General features: G+C 37.7%; 1 protein-coding gene across 2 annotated transcripts in view; it reads left to right on the forward strand.

The window, feature by feature from the left end:
- The window catches only part of LOC145984032 (cadherin-like and PC-esterase domain-containing protein 1), a 516,258-nt gene that overhangs the window by 320,124 nt on the left and 173,094 nt on the right, over positions 1 to 23,040 (forward strand). For both annotated transcript variants that reach the window (XM_083117366.1, XM_083117365.1), the window contains 4 exons: positions 12,052 to 12,239; positions 13,958 to 14,199; positions 16,086 to 16,308; positions 20,055 to 20,183. In XM_083117366.1, the coding sequence (XP_082973492.1) occupies positions 12,052 to 12,239; positions 13,958 to 14,199; positions 16,086 to 16,308; positions 20,055 to 20,183 (782 nt within the window). The remainder of the gene's footprint in view (positions 1 to 12,051; positions 12,240 to 13,957; positions 14,200 to 16,085; positions 16,309 to 20,054; positions 20,184 to 23,040) is intronic.

A 23,040-nucleotide genomic window follows, 5' to 3' on the forward strand; every position in this document is an offset into this window, starting at 1 on the left:
CTTTGTCGGGGCTGTTTATTGGTGTAATCCATGTCATGCAAGCGACGGTTACTGTCGATTTGGATGCCCCAACCACTCTTGCTAACACACGTGTGCTGGATTGTGGTGTAGCATTCACAGCATCCTGCAGAGACTCGTCAATGTCTATAGGAGGTCGTCCCGTGCGAGGCTTGTCCATGAGGCGTAGATCACCTGAAGCGATTTTTTTTAAACCAACGGGAAGCTGTCGATCGATTCAGCAGTTCTTTGTTCTCCTCACGAGAAATTTCCTCTGCTGCCGCTTTTGCTGTTAGTAGTTTCTTCCATAAAAACCGTATCACTGCACGAAGTGCAATTTGGTCCTCACTCATCGTGCCCACTTTAACTTCACGGGAACACTAGCTACACATGATGTGCGTGCCTTCACTTCATCCCACGAACCTGTCCTCTATGCCTGCCAACAGCCTTTCACCGGTGGCACCACCTACCCTCGCAAACTTCACCTCTTGGAGCTCAGTGTGCTGATGGTGCAGGATTTCTGAGACAGCCTGATAACTGTGCCAAAACAGGACCTCCACCCTCGCAAAGCGATGTTGAGTGTTTGGTGGGATATCAGTGGGATAATCCATTCTGAGCTCTTGCCACATAACCAGACTATCAATGCAGATGTCTACTGTCAGCAGCTGGAACGCCTACGGACTGCATTGTTGGAAAGACGTCCTGCTCTGATTCATCGCAAGGGTGTGCTCATCCACGGTGATAACGAGCGCCCACACACGGCAAGAAGGACCTGTCCAAAAGTGGAGGAATGTGGCTGGGAGAAACTCCCCCACCCAGTGATTTCACCAGATCTTGCACCAACAGACTACTGTCATTTTCGCAGCCTGCACAACCACTTGTCCGGGAAAACACTGCAAGATGAAGATGGCGTGCGACGAACAGTGACGAAGTTCTTTGCCTCCAAAACTGGTGACTTCTTTCAGCGGGGTTTGCAACAACTGATTGGCAGGTTGCAGAGTATTGTGGAGTCCGATGGAAAATATTGTCCTGACTAACAGCAGTGTTCCTTTCAAGTTATCGTTCATTTTCTCACGGTGCAAAAATACGACATTTTTTATGGGATGACCTGATACATTCTAACTTTATCATGCTCACATTCCTCGGTAGTTAGTGACCTCGTTATTAGATGTACAGTTTACAGTGGGCTGTAAAATAAAAGCTAGTTCTTACCGCAATTTGTTTGAATTAATGAAACGGAAGAAAACTTCAATTTCAGGGTTAAAGTTTGTGGTGTTCATATCACGGTTAATGATTCTAACGAAGTCAATGTAGGATTCAATTGGCTTTTTGACTGTTTTCAATATTCAGTGTTTAGCATATACAATAATCAAGCCCTGGTTACCAGGTAACCGGAAGTAAATATGATCACTGACTACCAAAGAAAAAAAATCATATTTTATTATTATTATTTATATCTGTTGACGGCTGATTATTGTCAGTGTGTTCAGTTACCCCCAATACGCCTTCATGGTGTGGTGCTAAGCACAAGGGAGCACTTTACCTTTTTTCCTTTGTGTTCAGTATTGACAATAATAAAGTTTTCGTTACTAGGCACGGTAAGTTAATATTTTCATTTGTTTCCAACGAAATATTGATTTATTCCGTCCCCAGCTACATTTTTATAGCGCCGTGGCTGACGTGAAGATGACATAATATTGTTATCCGGGAATCCTTTATTTTCGATTTCATACGACCATTGGTCGTATTTGATCAAAATATGATGGGAGTGTGTGAATGCAGTCGCCATCACTTTGAACAACTCCTGTAACACAACTTGGTACTCGCTATGCAACATAATGATGAAGTATCGTATCAATCCCTAAGATTATATGTTTATTTTATAAAAGCCTCTCTGAATGCTTCATGTTGACCAGGGCATTCACTTGTTTTTCTCAGTTGTCTCAGCCTCTGAGGCATGTAAACAATGCACAGTGTTGTGCTATGCAAGCCTCCTGAGCTATTCAGGAAACGGGTAGTTTCTTCTGCCTATGGAGTCAACGGTTTGCATAGTGGCAATTAAAAGCACGATTCGGCATGGAGGAAGAGCTCCATGGCCTAGGGATATAGAGGTGAGACAAGCTGAGAGGTGACTGACTTTGGATTGGAATTGAGAAGGGGGAAGAGGTTAGGTAGGAGAGCAGTGGAGCAGAAGTGAGACGACGCTCTGGTCAACCGATAGAGAAGCCAATAGAGGACTTAGTATATTTTATTCATCGTAATTATCTTCATTCGTCAGATAGACAGGCAACTATCCTAAAACCCAGCCATGATTCAGGTTCAAAGGTTCAGAAAACCCAACGAGTGATCATTGTCTTTTCTAGTTGATTAGTTCCTAAATCTTATTTGTACCTTTCGTATTGCCAAGCGTTAACTCGTCATGCCAATTACGAGTGCTCTCATCAGAGGATGAATGATGAATAGCTTACATCGCCCAGCAATTAATTGCAAAGTGACTGGTTCTGATCCCATCATTCTTTAGAATGATACGGTATAAAGAATGAAGTTCGAGAAGAGGCTCGTTTAATGCTCCCTTCCACTGTTTATTAACCTGCCACCTTCATCAATTGCCTCCAAGTTATCCCAGGACTGAGCTGCATTTCATATTGCCTCAATACTGAAGTTCTACGGGAGGTGACGAAAGTGCGCCTCGCCGAAAGAGGACAAGAGGTGTAATAACAATATTTCGCATTGTCACTCATCTTTAACTCATCTTTTCCTTCATTGATCGAGTGGGGGCCCCTTTTGAATTAGTTATGAACCATAAACCTCTCGCTTTTCTAATTTGCTACATCAAAGTAACTCTCGATTCCGAAGGTTCAATTGAGTCACACTTCAATAAATACATTTTTTCCGCATGCTATAGATATGTGCGTAAAAATAAGCGGGCATCCGCGAAAATGCCGGCATCCGCGCCGTCCCACGCTGTTTTGCAGTCACGCGTTATCTCGGCCAGGAGTCAAAACGAACGCACGGTATGATCAACTTAAGAAACCGCTTCCACTTACAACATGGAGAGAAATTCATACTATCTTGTCCAGCAGATTTTTTCTTTTAATTGTTTTAGTATTACGTGCCCATTTCGACGATACTGAAATAAATACACAAGTGTTTCGCAACTTTTGTCACTCTTCCTCTTAAAGCAGGGTTGTTAAAAGTCCAGGAACCCATAGCCGCGGTGGCTCAGTCGGAAACGCGTCTGACTACCATGCTAAAGGTACCGGGTTCGATCCCCGGCCGGTTCAAATCCGGGAACTTTTCTAACGGTGGAAGCGGCCCCGGCGCCCACCCAGCGTCGAATAACAGTCTGCCTGCAAATCGTGCAGGAAGCAGTTCGTAGCGAGCTCCGCTCTTCGCGTGAGAAGGCTTAGTGATCGAACTGTCCGAGTTAGCTAGGGCCGTAAACGGTTTGCTAGTGTTGTGTTAGTTTTTTTGTTTTTTTTTCACTTGGAGTGCAAGCGAGGTTTTGGCTACAATTACCGTGAGCCAGTGAAGATACGATGAAATAGTTCACGATGAATACACAAAGAGAAAACACCTTGAAATTTGTTTTCATTGATGTCAAAACGCGACCTACGTCATTGGATTTTCATCGATGGTTTCATGATGTCTACCAAGTGCCTACGAACCAAGTGCTCAGTTTTGAAATAGATTACTTTCGTAAGTGTTTGTACGTGAAATTTGCGTCAAAAGTGGTAGGAGAACGGTTACTAAATGATTTTGGTGCTGAGGTAATTTATAGTGACGTAGATGGTGACCATAAGGTTGAAGTAGAATGGGCCCACCAGCGACATGTAATTGTTAGAATCCATGTAGTCCCAACTGAATTAAGTGCAGAAGTGATAAGTCGTGTCATGAGGTCTTATGGGGAAGTGTTGAAAATCGAAGACGAGACATACTCTGCAGATCACATTTACCCCACTCGAACCGGACGTGTCTTGATCAAAATGGTACTACGTAAACCCATACCCTCATATGTAAACATGAATGGAGACTCCTATTGGGTAACATACCCTGGGCAGGTTCGTACCTGCATAGCGTGCTCCGAAGAGGGTCACGTAGTCGCACAGTGTCCTAAGCGTCGATCCTCTGGAAACCAGCCCCGCCGGGGGCCGGTTATTATACCCGCTGTCAATGTCCCAATGGTATATGAACCAACTGTGCTACCCGTACGGACTAAACCAAGAGATTCAGCTCCACCAGTTGCAGACGTCCCTGCGTCAGGAGATAACAATGGAGGGAGCACGGATAGCCCCAGAATCACCGACGAGGAGACAGGTACCAGACAGGAAGTTAGTGTGAAGAATGCACCAACAGGAAGGGAAGAGATGGAGCAGCCAACATTGACCACTTCGGAGGAGATGCATCACATACCCCCGCCCCCACCCCCAAGTGATTTGTTCGCGGAGGCAGAATTCCCCGTAGTTACCTCTCCTAGGAAATCACGGTCAAGATCTGTATCAAGGTTACGGTCAGTGGCGGAAGAGTCCATGGTGCTACGTAGAAAGAAGAAGAAAAATAATGAATGCGTAAGTTCCACAATAGTTCATAACGAATTTAGAGTAGAACCTGGTACCCCAAAACAAGATGTTTCAAAGGTTAGTTTAACAAGTAATTCAGCAAATGTAACTAAAGTGAAACCTTCGACGAGTAACAAACTTACCCCAGATTTATTTAGTGGAAAGCATAGTTAATGCATTCTAGGCAGAAATTAGAGTTTAGTAATGTTGAAGAAAGTAAGTAAGTTTAGTTTTCTTTTGTGGACAGTTCTAATCATGCAAACATTTACCTTGGCATCTATAAATTTGAATCAAATGCGAAGTAAGACCAAACTAATTGCTCTCAATGACTTTCTCATTAAATCGTCTATTGATGTGGCCCTCTTACAAGAGGTAGCCATAGACGATTTTTCTGTACCGAGCATGTTTAAAGTATACAACAATTTTACTCCTTTTGCACAAGGGACTGCCATAGCATGTAGGCGACACTTGGATTTACGTAATGTAGTGCCCCATCCCACGGGCAGACAAATAAGTGCCAAATTAGGCTCAGTGTTTCTCTGTAATGTGTATGCTCCGTCAGGAAGCCAAAACAGACGGGAAAGAGAAGATTTTTTTTCAACAGTTGTAGGGCCCGAGTTGACATCCCACACACTAGACACTATATTAGTGGGAGATTTTAACTGCGTAATTCGTTCACAAGATCAAAATCCAGGATGCAACTTCTCGCGTGCGCTCTATGAATTAACGCAGGGGTTACAACTGCGTGACGCTTGGATACACACCAATGGCGAAAGTCAAGGTTACACACATATCACCTCCAATAGTGCGTCAAGGATTGATAGGTTTTATGTCGCACCCAGATTTCAGGAATATATAATTAGTGTTCAAAATTTCCCAGTATGCTTTAGTGACCATAGTGTTCCAATTCTCAAAATAAATTTAGATTTGATCAAACCCCAACAAGGTAGCGGATACTGGCTTTTAAATAGCACATTATTACGCAATTTCAGTTATGTCCAGCTAATCAGGGAAACGTGGAACGAACTCAAGGCCTCTCGGCCAGTGCAAAAGACCCTAATCGAGTGGTGGGAAACTCGAGTTAAGCCTAAATTTCGTCAGGTCAGTAAATTCTTCAGTGCAGAGGTTAGTAGAGATCAAAGAAACAAATATAATTTTTTCTATGCAGTCTTGAATGATCTCCATCGTTTAGCACTGCAAGGTAATTTCGATCGTCCCTATGCAAATGAAATAAAAGCGCAATTACTTGCTATACATAGGAAACGAAAATCTGCAGCAATAATAAAGAGCAAGATTCTTCCTATAGACCCAGACGAGCAAGCCACACTAAGTCACATTCTTCAAGAACATAAACACGCCAGGAGTCACGTTATTCATAAATTAACTTTAGATTCCGGTGAAGTTGTCACCAGCCCTCATATTATACACGACAGGTTTTTGCAATACTATAAAAATCTTCTTGGGCAAGCCTTTAATCCAAAAGAAACGCAATGCAATTTTTTGAACTACCTCCCTGCGCCACTGACATAAAATGAAAGAACTGAGCTCACACAACCGTTTAGTAAAAAGGAGGTTCATGATGCAGTATTCAAAGCTCCGAGGAATAAAACTACAGCCGAAGATGGATTACCATCAGAATTCTATCAATGTTTCTGGGATCTAATAGGAGACGAATGAACGGAATGGGTCAACGAAGTGTTGACAACAGGGACAATAGGGAAGACCAGTAGCACGGGAGTTATAGTGTTAGTTCCCAAAAAGTCAAATCCAAATTTCGTCACAGATTTTAGGCCAATTTCCATATTGAGCAGTGACATCAAATATATAAGTAGGTGCATAAATCAGCGTTTAACCCTCGGATGCATGTCACTTTTTTTTTACAACTTTACATATGTGGGGTCAATTTGACCCCAATGCAATTATGCATTGAAATAAGTACGACAGAGTAAATACTTCAGTTAATATGGTTTATTGATCAATAATTTATCTGAATATAACATAGGAAACACATACCCTTTTATTATTATTATTATTATTATTATTATTATTTAAGCCCCCTAAAAATACAATGTATTGACAATTCACTGTTCTACATATTAATGGTAGTTACACTTCGCTCGCAATAATCAGAACTTCAGTTGACCTGAGAAACAGTATTTTAGAGATAACACAATACAGTACTAAATATTATTTTATGTAGAACAAATAAATTAAAAAAAAAATAAAAATAAAAAAATAATAAAAAAGAAATAAAAAGGAATGCGCCGGCCTCTCATGGCAATTAAATACACCTCACTCGCATTCTGAGCAAACCACAGTCACACTGCTGTGGACCTGCACACAGGTTTCCCACATCTTCGGCAACGTTCCGTCGTCTTCCTGTCCTCTTTTCTTGTGCAGACTTGGCATCTTACTCTTTTCTTTGAAGATCTTTCCTCCAGTCTCTGTGCCTGCCTTACTACGCCGTAAAGTTTTATTGGTTTCTTCAGGTACAAGCTTTGGCACCTCCCCCGCATGTGAGGAAGAATCAACTCATTCGCCAACTCGATAAGGAACATACGGCGTCTGTGACTGACGCCTGATTTGTAATCAGAATGCTATGACAAGTAGCATGTGTATGCATTGAGAACGCCTACATTGATTACATTATAGAAGCGGGCCATTGGCCATCGAAGTGTCTTGTGTTCTGCAGGTGTACGTTTGAACCAGTTTGTGCATGACGTCCACTCCACTCTTTGTTTGGTTGTAAAACGTTATGATTCCTGGCTTCTTCTTAGCACCATGCATCATGACATACACATTGATGATGATGATTCTGAGTAGAATGACATTCTTGTTTTTCTTCGGCACGTAGCTTACCAGGATCTCATTTTCATGGAAGCCGAATTGTGATGTGCAAGGCTGTCTTGTCTTGATATTGGATAGTGCAGGTGGGATTTCACGCTTGTTTTTTTTTTACTGTTCCGACAATGTTTACATTTTGTAACAGGAGATCGTTAGCCAAGTCATGACATGTGAAGAATTAGTCAGTTGTGATATTTCTTCCAGAGTTCCGCAGTGTGTAGTACAGTTTCTTCACGACGTTGCTGACGAGGTTCTTTGAACTGGCTCTCCTGGCTGTCGTCCCAAGTAGATTAGACCGTCTTTGGCGTAAAAGTTATGAGCATCGCACAACCAGAAGATCTTGGATGCCGTATTTGGCCGGTTTACTTGGTATGTATTGCAAGAACTTGCATCTCCCACGGAAAGGCACTAACTGTTGATCAATCGTAAGAAAGGCGCCGGGTACCATGATTCTGCGACAGTTTTTGATAAAAAGTGTCCAGATATATCGAAATGCAGCCATGTGATCAGTCTCCAGATGTTCAGCGCCAGTATGTGTCATCAGATCAGAGCAGTCTTCTGATGTCATCGAAACGATTTACTCAAAAGGTTGCTTTGTACTTCTGGTTGGAGAATTTGTTGAGAAAAAGCTCACGAACAGGAACATCCCAACTTCTCTCAGTTGGCCTTGATCCGTGCCAAATACATCTTCGCATGCTCACTTTGCAGTGAGTCATGGCAGGGTGAGTGGTTGACCTTGAGATGATTTAGTTAGTTTTGGCCATAATTGATCATAATATGTAGGATCAATTTCCCTTTATGAATGTTTTCCTGCTGTTTTCAGGCTGGGGTCAAAATGACCCCACACATGGAAAGGAGGGGTATTGTTAAAAAAACGTTAAAAATATAATTTAAAATAAATTCTAAGAAATGTATTTATACATGTTCCTATAGCTGAAGTAGCATGGTAAGATGTCACAGAAAATCAGAATTATTTATTTAGATTTTATTATAATGCCAGGAAATAAACAGACAGTGGGGTCAAAATGACCCCACACATGCATCCGAGGGTTAAAAAAATATATGGTTAAACTTATTGGCAATTTACAGTTCGCTTGTAATACGTCTCAAAGTATACATCACTTGCTACAAACGATAAGAGACGTAATTATTACCAAACAAAATAAGAATGCAACAGAGGCAATTCTATCTTTAGACTTTTCACAAGCATATGACAGAGTGAGCCACGAATATCTGTACAATGTCTTAGAAGCATATGGCTTCGGAGACACTTTTCTTAATTGGATAAAAACATTATATAATCATATGCTGCTAAAACTCAAAATAAATGGTTTCTTGACAACAAGTTTTAAAATGCGACGGGGTGTACTACAAGGTAGTCCCTTGAGTAGCACATTGTACGTTCTCACAATAGCCCCCTTTTTGTTTAGTATCCAGCATCATTTACAGGGCATTTCTATGGCTTCCACCACAATACAAGTTGGCAGTTTCATGGACGACGTCACGATTTTTCTCAAGGATGGAAGAGATCTGTACAGTGTTAAAAGCCAAATACATACTTTTGAGATCACATCAGGAGCAAAACTAAACAATCGAAAGTCATTCCTGATGCCCCTTGGCAAGGAGAATCCTTTCACAAACAATACGGCGATCCCTGTAGACAAGAAAATAAAAGTTTTAGGTATAAACTTCTATGCAAATATCGATGAAACGATCGAAGCCAATAGTAATCTCACGTGCGAGAGGGCAATCTACGTCCTCAGAGTGAACAAGATGCGCTCTCTGAGTTTAAAAGCACGAGTAAGATTTATTAACGTTTTTGCTCTCTCTAAACTTTGGTATGTAGCAAAAATCCTGCCCTTCAAAACACAGCACTTAGCCAAGGTCAACAAAGCTGTTGGCTGCTTTTTGTGGCACGATACAATTTTCCGGGTGGCAATAAATGAGGTCACGTTATCAGAGAAGACAGGTGGGTTGGCACTAATACACGTGAACACACAGGCAAGAGCATTGTTTGTACAGACTGGCCTTCAAACAGCGTTCTCACTGCACGAGTCAACGACCCAAGCATGTATACAGACGATAATACAAAACATTCCATTAGAAGCTCCCATCGATATCCAAAGTATCCCCAAAAGGTTTTTGTTTTAAAAGGACATCGCTTTACAGGTATGCTACCAGTTATTACGACAGGAGACAATTACACCATCTGTTAAAAAGTTATATAGTGAAATCAATAGTTTCAAGCACACAGTACCACAAATAGTCAAGGATTTCAATACACATAATTGGCCACAAATATGGGAAAATGTCTCCGCCAAACACCTTTCAAAAGCTGGCCAATCAATATGGTACAAAGTGGTTCATCGTGTTATAGTGACAAGAGATAGGACATACCAATATGGAATCAGTGACTCTCCTAACTGTATATCATGCAACGTGCCTGACTCTTTAGCCCACAGGATAACCAAGTGTCGCCTCCACTCCTCCACGGCGTGGAACAAATTGCGAACAATGCTCAGTCGCATATGCCGCACCTCCGTAACAAAGTTTACGGATACAGATATAGTTTTTCCTGACTTCAATTTTTTTCCACCAACAAAACAACGAGCAGTACAATGGTTGATAACAGAATACTTATTATATATATATTTCACAATGACGAGAGCAGTTTTCAGAAACAATTCAGTATCTTCTTGCAAGAACAATATGAAAAAATTCCTTTCCAAGCAAGGAAGAAATGGTATGCAAATTTCTTATTAGTGCTTTATACTTAATTTAGGTCAAACAAAAATGTAAAGGTTAACCAGATAGAAATACAAATTGTAATAGCAATAATACACTTATGTCAAAAACATTGTAATTCCATAACTTGTATATCAGAATGAGACAATAAAAAAAAAGTGCTTAGAGTTATCGACTGGGCATCTAGCAGTCCCAGGTTCGAGTCTTCTTACGAAGTGTTATTTTTTTAATTCTCCTTCTATTAAACAATAGCATTGTAAAATATTTTGTAATAGCAGTGTAGAATTGCTACATTGTTTTGCATCTGGAATCTACTAAAAAAAATAAAGAAATAATGAATTGTCACATGTTCAAAAAAAAGAAATAAATAACATGGGTACCTGGGGGAAACCCTGGGGGGTAAAGGCGGTCAGGGGCGTGATGCTGATCACATCACCCCCACTCACGACCGGATCAAGAAAGTGTGGGGCGTTACCCCCACACCCCCTATATGCCTTCAGGGCGTGGTGCTATGCACAGGGGAGCACTTTACTTTACTTTACCCATAAATTCTAATTGACTCTATTGGCGTTCCGTAACAGGACCGGAACCTTTTTTCTCGCACAATTTAAATTCGGTCCAAGTTACGTATGGTTTCATTTCAATATCGAACTTCGTATCTGGAAAAAAGGTTCCGTTACCGAATTGAATTATTTTAAGAATAAAAAGTTTTTTTACGGTTCAGAAACCACTTACTCTTGCTGGTTTGCTCTCCCGGGTTGGAATTGAATTTATTTACAATTCGTGGACCTTTAATAACCCTGCTAGCCGCGGTAGTTCAGTCGGGTCGGCCTCCGTGGCGGAGTGGTTATCATAGTGCGCTACGATGCTAGGGGTCCCGTGTTCGAATCCCGGCTAGGACTTGGATGTTTGTGTTGTCCGTAAAATGAGAAAAACCGAGAATAAAGAGAAAAACTGATATGTACGAATGTTGAGGAAAAGTGTGATTAACGAGGGATACCACCGAATGGGGGTATTCCTTTAAAAAAAAAAAGTTGTTAGAACGTCTGACTACCATGCGAGAGAAACGGGTTCGATCCCCGGCGAGGGAGAACCGGGATTTTTTCAACCTGTTCAAGCAGCTCCGTCTCCCACCCAGCGTCATATAAAGTGGGTACCTGAAGGAAACTCTGGAGGGTAAAGGCGGCCAGTGACGTGGTGCTGATCACATCATCCCCGCCTTCCGGCCGTGTTCAAGAAAGTGTGGGGCCCTAACCCCACACCCCGTATAAACCTTCATGGCGTGGTGCATAGCAGAGTGAACACTTTTCCTTTACCTTTTTTTAACAACCCTGCATTATAGACGATTGAGACCAGGAATTAGAAAACAAGTGCTGCGAAAGTAAGGTCGGATCAAAATATAATCTCAGACAAATAGATGGATCGATATAGGAACATTAATTTGTTTGATTCCTAATTGTCTTGTTCTCATTAACAGTCAGAGGGGCACAATCTAAATCTTTTCTTTTCAGTTCTAATTTTATATTACGAATATAATGAATATTGGGTTGACTTAGAATGAGAAATTGTTTTTTTTCTATTACATGAAATCCAAATAATCGATGCTTTTGCTCTAAAGATTTGGATTAACAAAGGAATCTAGTTTTATGTTCATTATACTTTGTGTGAGCTTAACTTTATTTCTACAACTTTGCCTTGGCTGGTTATGTAATGAAGTGGTAGCATGTGCCTATTAAGTTGCAACAAATCTTTTACTTCCGAAAAGTTCTGTAGGGGGGAGTGGAGTGCTGGGTGGAGATAAATTCCAAATGGAAAACAAAGAGAAGTTTGCAGAACAACTTCCATCTTCTCTAAATAACCCTTTGTTTGCATTTTCTAATACACAGTTGTTGAATTTGAATTTCAGGTCCCTGGTAAAATCTGGTTCCTCTCGCAGCTATGGCAGCACATGGCATCAACCTTCGGCCCGTCATCTGTGAAAATGGCGTCGGAGAACGCTGACAACTTGATTGTACAGCTGGTGCTGGGAGCAGAGGCATTTTTAATGGCACAACTTGCTAACTTTCCAGTGAGGGACGGAGAACATCGATACAGGTGGGAGCAGACAACAAATTCAAAAACTCAGTTTCTCAGAAGTTTCACTGGTGGAGTAACAATGCACGGTTTGATAACCACGCTTACAAATGTAAATCTCACCTTATATTCTTCAGTATGAGTATATTGATCTCAAACTATTGTCTTTATTAATAAATAAGTATGTTATTTATAACAGCAGTATATGTGTAATAAATATATTTTTATACCATCCCATTAGAAATAAATGCAGTTCAATTATAACCAATTGACGGACTCGATGCGTCGTTCGTCACTACGAAAACACATACGCTAGATTCAAAACTTGACCAAGGCATGACATGAATGCCTTAGAGTTTATCTCATTATCTGTTTCAATGCATCATTCAATCCCATCATCAGGATTAATCTAGAAAGTTAGAAAAGCCGTGTAAAATAGAAATATGTAAATGAGTTTCGTTAATAAAAATGGCCAGTTGCTCATGAGCACGTATTCCGACGATAACGGAGTAGGTGCTCAAGAAATGAGGATATTCATATTTTCGTATGAAAATAATTTAAACTGTAGGTCCAGTACCGATTAGCCTTACTGTGCATAAAGTGGACTTAAATCACCCACTCAATCAATCAATCAATCAATCGTATGAAAATAATTTCTCTCCCTAATAGTTTCTAACCTAACAATTTCTTATGAATATATAAACTGTGTGTGATCTGGCGACATACATACAGTATATTCTTGCTCATATGTGCATACGTGTACCGGCCTCCCTGGCGGACTGCTCAGGTCATGACCATGCTCTACGCAGGGATGTATATTTGAGATTGTAACTACATCTATTTCATAAGTTCATGAATCATCATCATCGTCGCGGTTAACTCAAGATGTATAATTGTGACGTAAATAATAGAAATATAGAGAAGCAAAATGCATATGATTTCTCATATGCTCGGTTTTCTAAGAAGTTGCTAACTTTTGGGGTCAAACTATGTTATAATATGCACTACAAATATGTGATGGGTATACAGGGTGGGTCATTTAAGTTGATAATGCGAAATATTCCACAAACGAAGCGTTTTCGAAAGAAATGTTTCAAATAAAGGTTATTTGTCTTAAAGGGGGAAAGCGAATGTCATTATTAGGCCTAGGGTTTTTATGACTTAGCATATTTTTTGGTAACGGTAATTTTTCCTTTTTTTAAAAAAAAGTTGTTAGCACATCGCGCTGCGACGCCAAGGCTCCCGGGTTCGAATCCCGCTCGGGCTTGGTTGTTTGTGGATGTCCATTCATCAATTTCATCATTTCATCACTCATCTCCATCTTCGCAAATTAGCCAAGAAGCACAAAACACGAAGTAAAATAAACTAAATCAATCAATCAATCAAATATGGGGCTACTTTCAAGGCCACTTGAAGGCCACTGAATTTTTTTAGTGGAAATTTAATTTAATAATGTTATTCTTCTTACAAAGATAAGCAACTTTGTACAAAGCACACTCTATTCAGCGCGTAGTTTCACAGATATTAGACAAGTCAAAACAGATAACAGAATTTCATGCTACTTCATAAGCATCGAAATTTTTATTCCAAAATCGAAACTTGATGTATGTGTGTGTACGTATGTGCATATCTATTTGGTAATACCACTACTAGTGTCAATATGTATTATCATTCATTACTTTCTCTCATTTATTATTGTAAAAATGATATTTTAAAAGTTTCTTCTCTATTGTTGCCAGGTGCCAAAATTGTTTCCAGTTGCTCAGTGTGGAACTCCTCTACAACACATCGTTCTCTCCAGTTATCATTGAGGTGAATGGACAACCTAATATGCAGGAATCTGTCATGTCTGAAAACTGGCCTCTGGAAAACTTAAAATTAACTGTAGTCAAAGATATGCTTAGTTTAGTGTTCGGAAGGGATATTGTTCACAACGATGTATACAAAGCTCTCGAATCAACTGCAGAGGATTATAATATTGGTAAATATTTTTTTAATTTTTTTATTTTTGAATACTCACTACGGTAATGAAAGGAGACACATTTGAAGTGTTAAGAACTAATATTACACCCTAAACCGTTCATTAAAAAATATTTTGACAATTTAAAGTGTACTTTACTATTTATAAATGTGCGTTTTAAGGCTGTGAAACCTCATTCATACACTCTAACTCGGAATCAGTTAACAGTTGGCAGGGAAATATTTCACAATAATCTCATGTCATGATGTAATGAAATTAATTTAATCAAAATTGTATCCAAGGTTCAATATATTGAAATTACAAATATAGCTTGCAAATAAAGACTCAGATCTGTCGTTTATGGAGTCAGTTTTTTTATGGTGGATCTTTCCAAATTATTGTAACTACATAATATTGTAAACAAGCTAAGACATTAAACAGACAAACAATCCAACGTTTAATTACATCTCTGGTTTGATATGCAATGGAACATACATAGCCTACTCACAATAACGAAAATGTTTCAATTGTCTCGGAGAAATGAAAGATATTAATTATGAAAATAAGTTATTGAATCCATAGTGTTTTGCAGTTATTGAAGGGCATAAATAATTCAATGATTAAAAGTCAGTGGAATCTTTTATTAAATTACTGCTATTAGTTATCTGTTCAAGATAATCTGATGGTAATAAGCAGTATAATTTTATGACGCATTGTTTATATTAAGAAAATGATATAAATTGTATTGAACTCCGAACTCTTTCGTAAGATGAAGGAAGAATTATATGAATAATTTCTTATATTAATATCAGACGTTTAAAATTTACATATTACAATAATTTTGTTGACTGCTTATTGGAATGTTCACTTAAAATTCGAAAACATACTTCAATATAATATTCCGTTTTAATTCTTTAGTACTACTGCGCGACATTCTTTCTTAATTATGATGATAATATCACATATCGATTAGGTGTGAATATGTAATGTATACGCAAATTATAAGTAGCTCATTAGTTTATTTCTCATGGAAATAAAAATGTTCAAGAAAAGAATTATCAATGTATGTATAAAAATAAAGTGAGAAATTCGTTATTGACTAAATAATTTTTAGTAAGTACATAGATAACCACAAAACCACAATGTCGTTCTGTACAGTTACTACCAGCTCTGAAACCAATTTTTGTGTCAATTGTGATGATGCATTGCAAGTATACTTTTCCATCGCTATATACTTAGCATTTAACGGGCAACAATAACAATATGTGTATAGTCACGGAGGAATTCACAATGACATGAGTGCACATAGCACAAAAACTGCAGAAATGTATCTTATTTTAGAGAAGAAATAATAACAAAATAACAGAAACTGATTGTGACAATTATGTTTTATAAATTTCGTAAATATGCACTGATGTATGACATTCACATACATGTGGAGAAGAGCAGAAAAGAAAATCTGATATTACTTGTGGGAATTATAGAAATTTTTAAACATCTTGTCCAACTTATCGCATAAGAATACGTTCTTTTTATCTTGAAGAGCAACAGCAGCATTAATGTTACGGAGAGTTTACCAAGTTCCTTCAGTGTGAGTACATGGTGCCTTAACAATAGTTCTTAGGCAACATAGGCACATAATTGGATAATTTTATTTAAGTTTCCTAAATTTGGCTTCTTGCAGCCCTTTTTACGGGACTTTCGATTTTGAAACTATGGATACAAGACTGAAGCAGGCAATGCAGTCCATACTGATGGACATATACGCAGTTCAATTTCCTGAGGAAAGATTTACAATTTTCCAGATTATGAGCAATCATTTATTAGAATACACATGTTTAATCTTAGGAACAATTCCACAATGCCACGAGCTATGTTTTTATCTACAACTCAGTTTTCTTTTATAGGTGTTATGGGACTGAATTGCCTTATTTCTCATGACTTGTGCCTCACACAAGAAGACTTCGAGTTTCTACTAGCTACAAGAAGAGAATCGCTCAACATGGGCGACTTCAGGAGACTGTATCCAAGTTCCAGTGGCAACCGTTATGAAGCGCTTATCCAAGAAATGCAACTCTTGATGTTGCAGAATACTGACAATACGTTTAATGGAGCCAACTGGATGCTCAGGTGATGCAGATATGTTGGCAGAATTTATTTAACTTAACCTTATTTCATTGATAAGGCTGCCTCGTGGTACTTATGGTACATGGTTCATGGACGGAGGACATATTCGTTGCTGAAGAGGATGTGCATATTGAATCAATGAAGTGACAAAAACTATATCATACGTACTATCAATTTTCTCTAAAATGAAACCGACAGGCCCAGAAAATACGTAAATTACAGCCCAACAAATCTGATTAGTGACATATAAGAAGTCTGAAATTCAATTGAAATGAGAAACCGAAATAAAGGACAGCCCCTAATTGTTTAAAAGTCGTGAACTAAATGCGAATGTTAGTCGTACTTCAGGAAGCATATGTCATTTGAACGGATAAATATTTCATTACGTGACAATTTTATCAACCAGTTTGTGTAATGTCTTAGTTTAAAATAGTATGAAGATTAAGTGAGATATTTGTCTTATACTTCAAGAAGTTGTAATTAGCCATTTTGCTGTCGTCTGCATATTACATTCAACTTTCATAATATATTATTGAGCAAACTAATTGGATTTTACTCTTAATGAAGAATCATGCAGCTTGCTTATCTTCACACAATATGATTGTCCTGCCTTAAGTGAACCATGTAAGAAAAATACATTTATCTCGTCCTTATTTTCCTTGTGTTGATTGCCAAGTTTCTGAGTTATTTTAAAATGATTTAACTGTCAAGATGTTATTTATGTTTGTGAAGTATTAGAGGCTTGAAAATGAATTATTTTAATTTGAATATTATTTATTTATACACGTGTATCATCCAACGAACTACATGATAAATTGAAATTTTAGTACAACTGGGCTGCATATTCTACACTCCTATTTTTCAATTTTGAAATTTCATACAATTTTAAACGATAACATCGATTAAAAGTTTCTATATATTCGAATACCATCATCCCGGTGGAGGCACATACTGGTTCGGATCCCACTTTAAACTGTACGTCCAGTCCCAATTAGCCTTACTGTGCATAAAGTGGACTTAAAACACCAAATCAATCAATTCCATCATGTTTAAAAACCGAAGTGTTATGATTATCGTTTTCATATATTAGCAATAGATTGCACAAGTTGATATTAATAAACTGAGAGATTGTTTGAGTGCGTTCATTAATGTGCAGGTTTAATGTGAGCTGCTATTGGTCAAAACATGATCATGTCTATTTTATTAATATTATTCGTAAATAAACAATTAAATATATAACATGGAAAAGTTACAAAGAAGTGACAGTATCAAAATGCTTTAGGATACGAGTATCTCAAGAAAAATGTAACGTTAATGAAGAATTGAAATAATAATTAGTTTTCTGGTAAACGCCAAAACAAAATTTAGAGGAAAAAAAGAATATAGATGTGCTGTTGGAGATTTGGACGGAGCTCGTAACTATTACATTTTAATCTCTCTTCAACAAATTACGTTAATCGTGGTCATTGTGGAGAATTGTAGGATGTCACCTGAGACGAGAATGTCCACTGGATTTCTCATTCATAAGTAAATCATGCAGTAATGAATTTTAGTGGAATTAAGGAAAGCATAGATACAATTCCAGTATTTCTTCGGAAGAAAGTTAAATTGTTTGGAAATGAGAATATTTGAGGTCATTTTAAGAGGAGAAGTGTGCAGCACATATGGATTCAGGAAAGATAAAGATGGAAAAATGTGTGTTACCTTTGTGGACAATAGCTGTGAAACAACACAGAATCACATACATTCTATAAATGCAACACAAGACTAACAATATTCTAAGATACTACACAGAAGAATGCCTCGCAGTTTATACAGCATATTAGTCTCTTCTTTTTTTTTTTTTACACTCATGTACCACATAACAAAACACCCTGATGGGACACGATGAAGATGCACGGCAAAAGGTGCAGGAGTTATGAAAGTTATTTTTTTTAGATGAAATGTACGAAGTAGACAGTTTGTTGGTAAAGTTGAAGCTTATGTATGAAGTAGTTCTACAGGGTAAAGTGGGATTCGAGTAGCCGGCAATCGAACAAGCCGCATATTACAACTTTTTCAAATCATTGTGCAGGATGGCGCCGAGCCGACTGACATTTTTACAGCCTTCATTGCATTATGAAAAATAAAACCAATATATTGTTCTTATGAAGCTTAACCAACGCCGAATATGAGAGTTACATCTGCACTGGAATTCTGGTCAGCTCACTTCAGAAGCAAGAACGTTATCCCCAAAACCTAAATCAGAATTACGATGAGAGGTAATGTACATAAATAAATTTCAACTTGTGGATGAAATTGCATGTGTTTAATATGCATAACGAACAAATACGAGTGGACAGATCTTGAATAATCCCCGAATCAAACGAACTGAAAACTAGAAATAATCACTGTATGAAAAATTAATCGATACAAGTAAACATTTGTATAATGAACAAAACTGATTTAATAATTTGATACCTAGGAAACAAGACCACACAAAACCGAAAGTTAAGAAATGAATAATAGAATTACAAAAGCATGCAAGTTGTTCTCCTAAGGAAGAATATCGGTACTACTACTAGTAATACTAGAATGTGAGTATTAATTAGGAAACGCAAGGATACGTAATCTTATGTATAGCATTTGTGAGTAGCAGTTCGTTGATTCTTGTTTTTTTAACTTGTTCCAGAGATGTTCATATTAAATGTATTTTGTAATTAATTTACACTAAATACTGACTACAAAATGCCATTATTTTCTAAATGATTTGCAGTTCCTTTACACACATATGGAATTTTTCTTTAAAAAAAATGCTTTAGTAGACTCCTACAGATCTGAAAAAAAAGGACTTTCATAAAATCATGATGAAAATAATAATGAATATAATAATGTCGGGAACTTCGTAAGGTCTATTCCATTTATGTCATTAATTCGTAGTTCCTTCTCACCCTTTGGATTAGCACAGAGAAGTTGAAAACGTCGAAAACCAAGTGGGTGTTAGATCCCTAATTTTGCTCAACGTTGCTCTAAAGTAAAAGGAATATCAAATGTAAGCAATAAGCCATATTTACGATCGTTTCGCCCCTTACGAAACACTGAGTATACCACCAATCACTAGTGCCATGCATCCTATTTTTTCCTTTTATTTAAATATACTTTAAATTTACGAAAACTTACTGGCTGTGTTTGGCGAAAGGAATACCGATGCAAGTATGACAAACCATCATATTTCCTATTCCAGTATCGTTTTCAACATGTTCTAATGTTTCGATTAAAGTGCGAAAGTTGTATCATCATAAGAACAAGTGAAAAGAGTGCTACTTTAAACCTGTCCAATATAAAGATAACTAACGAATTTCATTGATATAATTGTTAATATTGTTAGGATTTATACTTGTAAGATTTGTCTTCACTTCCCAGTGCAACAATTAACGAATTTACATAACTAGAAATGTTTGTATGTATTGGAACTATGGTAAGAAACTTGTGTCAGTATTCTTCCTCAATTTTACATAGAAACATCATTTAATTTTGTACATTGTATGAGTCACTACATACTTGAAACTCTCCAAGTACCAACACTGCGATAATGTATCTAACAACACATTAGTTGTTTGGAATTGTGCAAAATTTAAACTGCAAGTAGGATTCCATAGCCTATCTATGGTATGTACTACCAAGTACCTTTGAAGACGTAAAATATGTAGATTTTGATTAGAAATGTATGATGCAGGGTACAAATAATGCAAGAATTTTTGTTTCAACAGGGAAACCTATAGACATAGTACAGGCGACATGCACAACCTACTTTCTCGTATGGCTGTTTTCTTCGGGATGCAAGAACCAACAGAAGATGACTACGCATACCTCGCAGAGCCACGTTTTAACTACGCAAGGTAACTTATAAACGGATTGCTTTCTGGTTCAATTTTTCAAAAGTGAAAATGCAAATAGAAAGTTAGCACTAAAATTATATTTCAATAGCAAATTCTATCTCCCGTCTTGCAACACATTAACTGTGATACATTCATACAGTTGGTTTTAGGATACTACTCAGCAAATGCTGAAGAAAGGTACCCTTATGTAACGGTCGTGTCTGTCTGTCCGTGTATATTATCGATATCTCAGAAACTACAAGATCTATGAAAACATAATTTGATGAACTGATAGTCCTACCCAATAATATCTGAACACAAGAAAAAACAACTAGATCAGCCCGTCCGTCTGACAGTAAATCATCGATCAAAAGTAACCTGTCAGTATCTTGAAAACTAGATATTCTGAAGATCTTAAATTTTCAAGTATTTTTTCAGAACAAAAAATGGTCTCACTTATAGTGTGATGAAGGAATCACGAGTTTGATTGGTTAGGGCACATTTCAGTGCTCCAGACCCGCTCTAAAATGTAAGTATAAAAAAGAAAGGTAAAGTGTTCCCCTGTGCTTAGCACCACGCCATGAAGGCGTATAGGGGGTAACGCCCCACACTTTCTTGATCCGGTCGTGAGTGGGGGTGATGTGATCAGCACCACGCCCCTGACCGCCTTTACCCCCCAGGGTTTCCCCCAGGTACCCATGTTATTCGACGCTGGGTGGGCGCCGAGGCCGCTTCCAACGTTAGAAAAGTTCCCGGATTTGAACCGGCCGGGGATCGAACCCGGGACCCGGGACCTTGAGCATGGTAGTCAGACGCGTTACCGACTGAGCCACCGCGGCCACTAAAATGTAAGTATAGTCTACTTTACTATATACATGCATCAAATTAACATACAAGAATAAATATCTGATAATATGAGAAAAGCGAGTGTATGTTTACATTATTAATCTCCTTCTGAGATATAGTTCTAAGTAACGTCGTCTGCTTCCTTGATGTAGTTACAATTAAGAACTTTTTAAAAGTACGAATTCACTGAATGAACAATGGTTCTTGATGCGGGTGCTAGAAAGACATGGCTCATACCGAAACATTAATGAAATTCGACTGCACAATAATTGTTATGTATGTCGGTTTCCCATTGCAGCAAAATCTTTTTTCAGTTTTCAGAACCTCTCCCTCTATGATTTTGGAAGTCAAAACAGTGAAAACAATTGAAACTGTTTATTCTTCCATGTATAACTTACCTCGGGTAAGCTCCTTAACGTAGATACACAACTTCTACTCATGACGCAGTCCCAGCTGAGCGGTCGAGGCATTTCGTTCAACGACAACGGCTTCCAGTAATTAGTTAAAGTGACACAAAATGAGAACCGACAAATAAAAAAAAAAAACATTACTCGGGTTAGGGGTAGCTGGAGCAGTCAGCATGCAAGTTGATTGCCCCACAAGCAGTTAGCATCCAGTATACAAGACAATGCCGGAAGTAATTTATTAAGTGCAACGTAAGTCCTACATAAAACAAGTCAAGTGCAATAAACAATGAAACATTAGTTCCTACCCATCTATCACTTCTATAAGTATCATGTTACATAGAGAATAGTAATTTCCAACATATCAGGACACTTTCTTTTAGACACGTCCGAACCTGGATTAAATTTCTTTATTCTTTCCAAAGGAAGGTCTTTCAATTCATTTTATCACCTGCTTCTTCCTCTTCTCCTTGTTTCCTCATACTTTAACTCTTACACAACAAGTGAATATTAACTTGTAAATTATTATTTGGATCATTACTTATCAGTTTTGAATAAATTATTTTAACTGTTTCAAAAAATGAATTTAGTATGTAAGACTGTCATATCAAATTACAAGATACACAACATACAAATAAACCTAGTGAGATATACGTATTATTCTAACCTCGTAGTGAGGTAAAACAAAATCATTACTTTCTGACAACTTTCATCATAATCTCAAATCACATAAGTGACATATTTCTTTGTGGTATAGGGAATGTCTAATATCCTGTGTTCTGATATAAAATTTGCACATAAAAATGATATTTCGATTTTTCAATTCTTGGATGTCACATGTCGTAATTTGTAGCGAATAGTGTGATTACCCCATCAAGCAAAGTATAATAATCGTGTACTCTCAACCAGTAGATAATTTAATATTGATAGCACACACACACACGCTGAATCATATAGACAGACCAGTACATGACGTTCGTACACATAGAGGTGCTGACTGTGCCAGTGACCATTATTTAGTAATTGCTAAATTAAGAGAAAGACTCTCAGTGATAAATCATAAGCAACAAAATCTAAAAGTTATAAAATTTGATACAGGAAAGTTTGCTGATGAAAGAATTAAGAAAGATTACCAAATTAAACTGTCAAATAGATTTGAGGTTTTGCAGGATTTAAATGATGATGAAAATATAAATGAAACAGACGTAAATAAGAATTGGGAGCACATACGTAATGCAATAGAATCAGCAGCTAAAGAAAGTATAGGATACCATAAACCGAGAAAAAGTAAGCCATGGTTTGATAATGAATGTCATAATCTAATAGAAATAAGAAATCAGGCTAGACTAGGTGGTTAAATAACTCGGATGATACAAATCTAAGCAATTATAATACAATAAAGCGAGAAGTTAACCGCACGTTTAGAAGTAAAAAAAGAGATTACTTGAAAAGAAAAATTAACGAAATTGAAACAAACAGCAAAAATAAAAATATCAGAGATTTATATAAAGGTGTAAATGAATTTAGAAAGGGGTGGCAACCTAAAGTAAACTTGATAAAAGATAAGGACGGTGATTTTCTAGCTGATCCAAGCGATATTCTAAATAGATGGAAGAACTACTTTAATG

The sequence above is a fragment of the Lepisma saccharinum genome, chromosome 2 (genome assembly GCF_977018435.1).
Source record: "Lepisma saccharinum chromosome 2, izLepSacc3.1, whole genome shotgun sequence".
Classification (NCBI taxonomy): Eukaryota; Metazoa; Arthropoda; class Insecta; order Zygentoma; family Lepismatidae; genus Lepisma; species Lepisma saccharinum.